We start from the raw sequence: 10,950 nt of genomic DNA on the forward strand, positions 1-10,950 counted from the left end.
CATGTGAGCGGGGGCGTCGTTTTGGAGGAGCTCCGAGGGGAGGGGGGGAGGAGTTAGACAGAGTCCTGAGGACATGCTACATTTAAATTCATGCTAGTTTTCTGCAACTTCCAACCCTAGCTTTAATATTATAACCAGTTGTTTTTGCTAACTTAGAACGAGCTTTTATTTCAATATAAGGAGGGGTCCCCTTCCACAGAGGCCGCCATCTTGCTCTGCCATGTTCCTACGGGAGCACAGAACAGACAAGCTTGTAAGATATGCATTTTTGTATTCAGCAGGTGGGCGCAAGAAATGGACCGGTTGGAAGACAGAGAAGAAGAGTGGCTGTTGTATTGATAGGCATCTTTGATGTTAAAAACTTGACAAATGGAGGATCACTCTTATCAAGCATCACAGGAGATTCTCGTCCCTGAAGGCCACTGTCACGTCACCGACAGCAGGGGTGAGTAAGGGAAGGTTTAAATCCAGAATCTGACTGCTAGATATTTCAGAAATATTCCCATTCTACACTGTACTGTACCTTTAAGAAAGGGTTTCATGGTCTGCTTGGTCATCAGCCTCTTAAAGGGATGTTATGCTGCGTTCATGTGGTGTCGGACACATCGGAAAAATGAATTACCGAGTTGGATAATGCACGTGAATGCTTGATCAAGTCGGAACAGCAACTCACAAAGTTGGGCAAGAATTTGGCGCCCCATCTGTCGACATGACGTCATATTCGTAATCAATATGGTGGGAAATTTATTTTCTGTTACGGTTAAGAAACTTTGAATTGATACAAGCATTGCAAATCAACTTTATGCTCAAATTAAGTTTGTAAAATGGATTCACCATTGATTGTTATCCACAGAGAGTGACATAAACTCACTAGGAAGGTTATTTATTAGCATTAGTTTGATGATTAACTCTCCTTTTTTTTTAAGTTATATTTTTTGGGGCATTTTCACCTTTAATGGACAGGACAGTTGAAGAGAGACAGGAAATGCGGGGAGTAGAGAGTGGGGGAAGACAAACAACAAACGGTTGAGGCCAGAATCGAACAACCTCTGCAACGAGGGCTACAGCCTCTGTACATGGGGCACGTGCCTAGACCACTAGACCACTAGGCCAACGGCGCCCCATGATGTTTAACTCTTAATAACAAATCAGGTACGTACATTTAAGCAATATTTTAGCATTTATTAGCATCAAACCTTGAGTACACGGCAGGTAAAATTTAATCCAACTTCTCAACTTGGAGCACATGAATGCAGCACTCGTAACGAATACCATACACTGCCACCTACTGGCCAACCAATGTAAGTGCACCTAAGTTTTCCCAAATTCAAGCTGGCCAACAAAAGTCACAAATGCCATGCTGCTCAGGAATATCATGCAAATCCTTCAATGTCAAATGAGCCTTGCAGGTGAGAATTTATTGTAACATAATGGAACATCTAAAGAGTGATATCCCAAAGTTTGATTTTACATTTGGAGGAAATGACGATTACTCTGCTGTTACTTTAGACGTCAAACATTTCTGGAAATGCTTGATGTGGCATAACTTGTCTCTGTACATTGATTTATTGTATTGAATGTGAACTTTCAAGGTTTTTTAGAACTAAACAGTAAAATGAAAGTGTTATTCTGTCAGTTTCATTCAGTGTGTTTGTACGGGTAGAGCTGAAGTCCTAATAATGTCCAAATGTCAGCTGTCAGGTTGTTCTGGTAGCCTCTGCAAAAACTGTCAAGGTAGTTTGATCTCCTCAATCATGCTTGTCATGTGACGGACTGAAAATGTGTTTGTTAAAAGATAAAAACTCTCACTTTGTTGCACTTAAAACCTAAAATGACATGAACTGTTGCATAAAAGCTGTAGTGCACACTTGAATAACTTGCTAAGAATTATTAACATGAATAAAAAACAATGATTGCATGTCCTTAGAGGTAAAAAGTGACATTTGAAAACATGTTTTCATAAGTGATGCATGAAACGGTTAAAATGTGAAACCTATGGAGCTCTTAATAATCTGACTGCAGATGGAGGATTTTGAAAAGCTGCTGGTTTTATGAGCAGGTGAATGGCAACAGAAAATTCACTTTGCAAGATCATGTCTGGACGGAGTCGGGATACCTGCTGCTTTCTGGAGATTGTGATCGTTACAAAAAGTATTTAAATGTCTGAATCTGAGGCTCCAAATCTGGAGTCAGTTCTGTCAGATCTTCCTCGCTCTCCAAGCTAAACCTCAGTCCCTCTCTTATGATCCCACGTCAGACTGGCTGGTGCTGCCGCTACTTAACTTGCGCTGCTTCCCTGGGTCTCCTCCTCCTCCGCCTCCGTTTGGAGCCCCGGGCTGGGTCCCTGCTCCCACCTGGTTCGAAGTGTTCTCTTTGGGTATACAGCTCACCACTGTGTTGATGAGGTTGCTGCGGAAGCTCTTGCTGAGGAAGTTGTAGAGGATGGGATTGGCGACGCAGTGGAAGAGAGACAGGCTCTGCACCACGCTGAAGGAGAAGTAGAGGGCCTCTACTGTGTTGCAGCTGTAGAGCATGGGGTCCATTTCGTCTACGATCATCAGGAACATGACCAGGTGGTACGGCAGCCAGCACAGGACAAACACCAGGGAGTACACGTGCACCAGCCATACGTCACGGCGACCCTGTACATCCGGCGCTGTCCGAACCGCACGGGCGATCAGCACGTTGCAGGTGATGATGACGGCAGCAGGACCCAGGAACTGGAAGATCAGACACAGGAAGGCCACGCTGACGAACCACTCTGTGAAGCTGTACTCTGGCAACATGTAGCAACCCGGCTCGTCCCACTCAAGTAGATCCACGTGGATGTTCTCCATCAGAGCCAGGAACAAGGAGAAAGCCCACAGGCCTCCGCAGAGCACCCAGCGACGCTGGCCCACCACGGGGAAGAAGGCCGGAAACGTTGGTCTGGTCAGGGACAGGTAACGCTCCAAGGTCATGAAGGCCAGGAAGAAGGAGCTGCTGTAGAAGTTGACCACGTAAATGAGGTTGGTGACCTTGCAGAGGAAGCGACCCCACAGCCAAACCTTGTCCATGGTCACCTCCATCATGAAGAAGGGCAGGATCATGATCACCATCAGGTCCGACAGGGTCACGTTGATGATGCAGAAGAGGACCCCGTTGGCTGAGTGGCGTCTGCGCCAGTTCACCCAGACGACCAGCGCGTTCTCCACCAGCCCCACCATGAAGACGAAGAGGTAGAGCAGGAAGAGGGCGATGCGCCGGGAGTTCGAGTCCAGCTCGAGGGTGCACTCGTATATGAACCATGGTGTGCCATTTAAGGAGAACAGTGAGTGGTTGTACTCCAGGGTGCTCATGGTCTGGAGTGGAAAGCAGAAGGAAACAGTTTCATATCTGGACAGGGTTCAGATTACTCCGGGGTTAATCTGATTATGTTTTCAGACGTTGTGTAACAAAGAAACGGCAGGAGGAGGAGGAGGAGGAGGAGGAGGAGGAGGAGGAGGAGGAGGAGGAAGTTGGGAGACATGCTGGGTGAAATGTTACCCAAATGAGTTTGAGAGGTGTTTATATCAAGCAGGCCTAGACCAGGTTATTAGAAAGACCTGAGACCACCTTCAACAAGCAGTTCAGAAAGCAGAGATGTGTCACTTTGGGGGGACGGATTAAAATTGAACCTTAAAATGATTCTGTAATGTAAAGCCCATTATTTTAATACTCCACTGATTGTAATATTGACACTTCCTGTTCTACACACTCTTCTTTGTCCAAATCTTGCACTAACATCTCCCACAATGCAACTCTGCTTGGCCAGATTTGAGTTTGTTGTGCTGGACTCATGCACAGACTTTAGAGGTCTTAAAAGCTCACCTCTCTTTACAACTGCAGACTATTTCCAACTTTCAAATTCTTAGCCTTGATTGAGTCGAGTGACGTCACATGAGGCAATTTATCAGACTGTTCTAACCCTCAATAAAGCCCACAAAAACCTGGAATCAGACTTTGATGTACAAAATCAGATTTTCAGGTTTTAATTTCTACTGAAAGGACATAATGGGACTCTCCCGTACCTTGTTGTGATGATGAGCGGCGTGTAGATGAAGAGGGTTTGTCCCTCTTGAGGCCTTCTTGTCTTCTGGAGAGTGGTCTGTGTGAAGTGTGTAGATACCAGATCACTGCTTCCAGCTCTGATGTCCAGGACTATCTGAGCAGTCTAACAGCCAGGGGTTCGTATCCTCCCATTTCTCATTAAAACACACACACACACACACACACACACACACCCACACACACACAGACACACACATACAGATCTAACAGGACATCCTCAGTGTGTAGTGGAAGTGGTGTAGAAATCCAGAGGGTACCGACACACTGAGAAAGGGGAAGCCGGTTAATTGTATTTGGGGAAAGATATGTTGAGTAAGGAAGGTGCTTCCAAGAATTTCTATTCAATACTCTCAAAAGAAAGTTATTCAAAACAATAACAGACAAAAACATTCAGTGTTTTAATCCCAAATACCATTATTTCATATCCAGTGTCTCTGAATTCCACCTATTGTTCCCTCAGTTGCTTTTTGACCCTGAAATACTTCTAGAAAAAAAGTATTTTAATAACATTTTAAAAGTGAAAGAAAATCTGACTTGTGCAGCTAAACATTGCAAGTGAAACTCAGTAAGGTTTATTTAAAAAGGACAACACTTGTGTGATTTGAAAAAGGAAATAAACCAATAGGAGGTGATCTCTGGGCTGAAGAATGAATTTGGCTTCAAGTGTCCCAAAAACTGCAATTCCTTGAATGCCCACTAGAGGCTGGCTCCAAAAGCTCCATGCTGAATCAGATTATTTTTGTGCAAAGATGACATCAAATATTGAAACTAAAATTTTACTGTTTTATGAAAAAATAAATGCGCATTTTAAATTGGATGCAGCAACAAGTTTCAAAAAAGTCGCTGAAGAAGTTGTGAATTTCTTAAAAGAATACACACCTGGAGGAACATCTCCTAACTGATGAGGCTGATCTGCAACAGGTTAGTAACATGAGAGGGTATAAAAAGGTCCCTCCAGAGAGGCTGAGTCTCTCAGCAGTAAAGATGGGAAGAGGTTCACCACTCTGTGAGAGACTGCGTGAGCAAATAGTCCAACAGTTTCAGAATAATGTTCCAGTTTTTCATACTGGATGGCGACTTTCAGGCCCTCAGACGGCACTGCATTAAAAACAGACATGACTCTGTAGTGGAAATCACTGCATGTGCTCAGAATCACTTCCAGAAATTGTATTGTGAAAACAGTTCATTGCTGCATCCACAAATACAGTGACAAACTGAACCATGCAAAGAGGGAACCACATTTAAACAGGATCCAGAAATGCTGCCGACTTTGAGACGGTTTAAGACGGACTGAGGTGAAGCTGAAAACTGTCCTGTGGTCTGAAGAATCAAAATGTAACATTCTTTTTGGAATTCATGGATGCCACATCCTCCGTTTTGAAGAGGAGAGAGACCACCCAGCTTGCTCATGGCATCTGTGAAGGCTTCATTAATGCAGAACAATATATACAAGTTTGGAGCTGCCATCCAGAGGTTGCCTTTTTCAGGTGAGACATATTTCAGCAAGACAAGGCCAAACCACATTCTGCACATATTATGATAGCATGGCTCAGTAGTAGAAGAGTCCAGGTGCTGAACTGGCCTGCCTGCAGATCTTACTTGTAACCTATTGAAAACATTTGGAGAATTTTGAAAAGAAAAATACGGCCTGTCTCAACAGTTTTTTCTTATTTTGATGTATTCACACGTTGCGTATTTCTCTGATATGTGCAGCTCTAGATCAGGGGTTCCCAAACTTTTCAGCCTAGGACCCCCAAAATAAAGGTGCCAGAGACTCGGGACCCACGCTGTTACTTAGGTTGGTTAAACATTGCTTACAGCCGTGGGCAAGCACTAATAGGCCAATCCAAAAACAGACATTAGAAACTGAAAGCCAAAATATCATAATTTTATTTCATAGTTTTTTAAAAAAGGTAGAGAGCAGAATGCAAGTAATCTTCATGTATAGTCGGTAGCAGTGATAGGATATACAGATTCTGATTTGCATTCATTTTAACTGATATCTTCATTTATATTTTTACTTTAATGGATAAAGTATACAATTTTAGATATTCAGAGGGGAAAAAAAGCCTTTGAAAGAACGATTTTTTTGGATGGGATCTCGCGACCCCCCTATCAGTGCCTGGCAACCCCTAAAGGGGTCCCGACCCCACTTTGGGAACCTGTGCTCTAGATAGTGGTGGTTCGTATGCATTCATAGGAACTCAAATTATTTGTATTTCTGTTAAAAAGAGGTAATAAAACAAATTGGATTTTCCAAATAAAGATCTTCAGCAGACCGTTTGATCATCACTTTTGGTTTGCATCTGTTCCATGTTTGTGTGTTTCCTCTGGGGTTCACCTTGAGCAGTCCTGCGTGTATGTATACAGCTGGTAGAGATGGTGCAGAGACAGTGAAAACAGACAACACATAGCAGAGAACAATGACAGGAAGCCCCCTGTGCAGCAGGGCATGGTTAGAGAGGCAGAATATCGGGAAGGTGGGAAGCCTGGGGGCACATCGGGCTTACTGAGGAAAGGGGCTCTTTAACCTGAACGTACGCACACACATCCTTGTTAGGACATTATTCCAACACTGCAGCCTGTGCAGGTGATGACAGAGCACATCTAGCTTGAATAAAGACGCCAATGAGCAAACCGTGGTGGCTTCTGGTGAGTCGCATCAGTTGTCATCGCTCGAGGTCAAAACTGAGGTCAGCGTCAAACTGAGAGAACGCAGAAACGTTTGTGTTGGCCATGATTCACACTGACTAATGGGGATCTGCTCCCTGGACGCCGTGTTCCCACTGCATCTCTGGATGGTCAGCAGTTTGTAGCTAAGTGACCCCTTCATCGACGCCCTCCTTCTGTCTCCCGGCTCATCCTGCCTGAATCCCAGAGCCTCAGCCCGTCGGTGAAACAAGTAGGAGCCACTCAGCAAATTCCCTCCGCTCGGATGAAACAGGAAGGAACCGGTCAGCAAAAACACATCTTCTGGACAGAGTGAGACAAAAAGTAGCCCCTGACCCGCAGCATGTTGTTTAGGACGACACATAAAAACTGTAATAAAACCAACACCGAAATTTGACCTGGTATGACCCCCAAGAAGCAATCAGCTAGCTCTGACTTTACCTAATTACTTTAGGTATAAAGTCAGCGTCAGCATGTTGAGATGCTTAAAAATACAGTGCTAGCATGCTGATAGTAAACTGTGATCAACATTATAGTTTAACATGATAGCATGCTAATCAGAGCGAGTTCTGTGGGGGGTCAGGAGGTCATCACATACTGATCTGACCCCTCTTATGTCTCTTCTTCCTGGCCTGCTCTTGTTTTCTCTCCTCCCCTGCAGGATGTGAGCAGAGAGAGCTCACATCCTCTCAGTCACTTTCAAATGTGAGGTTTTAAAACTTGTTAAAGCCTCATCTTGAAGCTGGACTGCTGTTCTGTGCAGCACCAGCTAAGTGTGCATGATCATGTCTTTTTTGAGTTTGCAGGAACACAAATATGAGGCACGTAAAGAAAGTATAAGAGAGTGTGTGTGTGGCTGTTTTAGGATTATATTTGAATCAAGCCCCAAAAAAGGAAATGCAAAAAAGGAAATGCAAAGGTGGAACAACCAAGATGAATGAAGTGTCTCTGTATTTATGTTTAGCAGTAAGGAGGAAGCAGCAGCAGCTTTCAAATGTTGCAATTTTAATTTCCTGTCTAAGGAACATGTCCATGTTTAAATTTAGTGAACCGAACTCTGTCTAAACGCTGGCACTAAGGAAGTGGCACAGAGTAATACACATCAGTGTGCCAACAGGAGAAATGCAGAGTATCTGAAGTGACTCACAAACATGTGTGACCCTTTGACTTTGATTTTAAGGACACTTTCCCAATCCCTGTGGCCTGTCATTCTGCATTCAGCGTACAAGTAAACTTAAGACTTTTTAATTTCTTTTAATTCAGAGTGATTTATTTTTAGCCCTGGACTGCATTCTTACAATCACTGTTTTCACAACCTTTATTTATCTGATTTATTTCTTGTATTTATCTGATTTTTTTCAACTTTAACTGATTTCTTTTGTTTTTTACTCTTACTTACTAACTTTATTTAAATGTTTTACTATTTTTTATGATAATGTCATTTATTATTTTACCTATTTCTGTTGTTTCCTCTCTCTGTTCTGTTGTGAAGCACTTTGGGCTGCATGCTTGTCTGTATGAAAGGTGTTATATAAGTAAAGTTGAGTTGAGGTGCATTTCTTTCATTTATTAAACCTGATCTTTGTTTTGCCTGCAGCACTTTGTGTATCTAATAATCAATTTTAACCTACATTTTGGAACCATTACAATCATGCACATGTGTAATAGGCTTCAAATCTTGAGCCAGTTTGTAATTTTTAAATGTTCCTCAGCCAGAGAGCTGTTTCTGCTGTTCTGTTTTTATGAATTATCTGCCTCTGGACATCAGAGCGGTGAGCTCTCTCTGTGTTTTTAAAAGTAAAACTGAAGACTTTTAATTTATTTTAATTTAGAGTGATTTCTTTTTATCCCTATACTGCATTATTATAATCATTGTTTTCTCAAAGTTTATTCATCTTATTTATTTCTTGTATTTATCTGATTTCTTTTTGTTTTTTACTCTTACTTATCTTATTGATTTTATTCTAACTTTTTACCATTTTTTATGATAATGTCTTTTATTATTTTACCAATTTCTGTTGTTTTCTGTCTCTATGTTCTGTTGTGAAGCACTTTGGGCTGCATGCTTGTCTGTATGAAAGGTGTTATATAAGTAAAGTTGAGTTGAGGTGCATTTCTTTCATTATTAGACCTAATCTGTGTTTTGCCTGCAGCACTTTGTGTATCTAATTATCAATTTTAACCTCAATTTTGGAACCAGTACAACATCAAATCGTGCACCTGGTTCTAAAAGGCTTCAAATCTTGAGCCAGTTTGTAATTTTTAAATGTTCCTCGGCCAGAGAGCTGTTTCTGCTGTTCTGTTTTTCTGAATTATCTGCCTCTGGACATCAGAGCGGAGAGCTCTCTGTGTGTTTTTAAAAGTAAAACTGAAGACTTACCTTTTTAATCTGGCTTTTAATTTGGAGTCATTTATTTTTAACCCTGGACTGCATTATTATTATTCTAATCATTGCTTTTAATCTTATTTATATATCTATTTATTTCTTGTAATTATCTCATCCTTTTAACCTTACCATATTTTCAACTTTTCTTTCTACTCTTACTTATTTTATTAATTTTACTGTGTTGATTTAATTTTTAAGTATTTTATTTATAATAATGTCTTTTATAATTTTACAATTTCTGTTGTTTTCTGTCTCTCTGTTATTCTGTGAAGCACTTTGGGCTGCATGCTTGTCTGTATGAAAGATGCTTTATAAATAAAGATGAGTTGAGAGTTGAGTTTTTACTACTTCTCCAGTAGATGGCGCCATTTTGATCCATGGGGCAGATACATACTGCTTTCCTAGTTGCTATACCATTGTGTCCTGTTGAGGCTGCAGACAGCTAAAATACCAAATGTATGCAACATAAGTTATGTCTTTGTGTTGATATGAATGCCAAAGAGTGGTATGAGTGTGTGAGGTGGGACTGGTTTATCTGTGTGTGTATCTTTCAGCTTGAGAGACGTTTTGTGATGGAGTCCAAAAAGGTTCATTTGGTCTGACGTTTTATTTTTATCCTCGACAAACTTCCTGCAGTCTTCCTCAGCAGAGTCACGTGATGTTGCTGTGACTCTCACTCAGCTGGTTTTAAAGAGGTTTGGTGGTCTGACCTGAAGCAGCAGCACCAAACCTCTTTACTTCAACCAGGAAGAACCTTCCTCTGCTTAACTTTCTCTTTCTCCCTCCTCTTCCTCTTCTGACCTACAAAGCTCTTAATGCTCAGACACCTTTGTATCTTAAAGAGCTCACAGTGTCCTATTACCCCTCTAGAACACTACACTCCCAACATGTAGGCCTGCTGGTCGTCCCTAAAGTCTCTAAAAGTAGTATGGGAGGTAGAACCTTCAGGCAGACACCCTCTCTACTTTTAAGAGTAGGCTTCAAACTTTCCTTTTTGATAAAGCTTATAGTTAGAGCTGGATCAGGCTTGGACCAGCTCTTAGTTATGCTGATATAGGCTTAGACAGCCGGGGGAACTGACACACTGGGATCCCATCTCACCCCTCACCCCTTTATCTCTCCCTGTCCCATTAAAGTTACTAACCATAGACCTTTCTGGAGTCCCTGAGCTCCGTTGTCTCGTAGGTTCCTCTGGATCTCTGCTGCTGTGGACGTTCCAGACTCCAGCTGCTACAACTACTACTATCCGTCTTCCCACTATCATCTCTCTCTCTCTCTTCATCTCCCTCTATCCCTCTCTCCAACACGGTCTCATCAGATGTGTGTCTAACATGAGTCTGGTCCTGCTGGAGGTTTCTGCCTGTTAAAGGAAGTTTGTCCTTGCCACTGTAACTTGCTAAATGCTGCAAAGTGCTCTGCTCATGGTGGATTAAGATGAGATCAGACTGAGTCCTGTCTGTAAGATGGGACTGGATCTGATCCTGTCTTGATGTTGGGTCTTTGTTAATGATAGAACATAGAGTACGGTCTAGACCTGCTCTGTTTGGAAAGAGTCTTAGGATAACATTTGTTGTGTTTTGGTGCTGTATAAATAAAGATTGATTGATTGATGTACTACATCTACATACATGCAGCAGACTTCGAAATATGAATATGCATATTTGTGTGTGTTTGAGCTTCATTGTGGGTGCACCTGTATCATGGGTGTGTGTGGCTTTGCTGTGGTGCATGTGATTGCATTATGGGCTGAAACACTAAACCAAAAGTTCTCCTTGAACATCAAATAACGACTCGGACACATTTCA

At 42.1% G+C, this 10,950-nt stretch overlaps 1 protein-coding gene across 1 annotated transcript; it reads right to left on the reverse strand.

Annotated features, from left to right (window-relative positions):
* Positions 1-944: 944 nt before the first annotated feature.
* On the reverse strand, positions 945-4,163 carry gpr182 (G protein-coupled receptor 182). The gene is made up of 2 exons (XM_034696301.1): positions 4,050-4,163; positions 945-3,341 (listed from the first exon to the last, which is right to left on the reverse strand). Exon 2 carries the CDS (start codon positions 3,336-3,338, stop codon positions 2,241-2,243), a length of 1,098 nt encoding a protein of 365 aa, XP_034552192.1. The 5' UTR covers positions 3,339-3,341; positions 4,050-4,163; the 3' UTR covers positions 945-2,240.
* Between the last annotated feature and the right edge of the window lie 6,787 nt (positions 4,164-10,950).

This window comes from Notolabrus celidotus, chromosome 11 (genome assembly GCF_009762535.1).
Source record: "Notolabrus celidotus isolate fNotCel1 chromosome 11, fNotCel1.pri, whole genome shotgun sequence".
Lineage (NCBI taxonomy): Eukaryota > Metazoa > Chordata > Actinopteri > Labriformes > Labridae > Notolabrus > Notolabrus celidotus.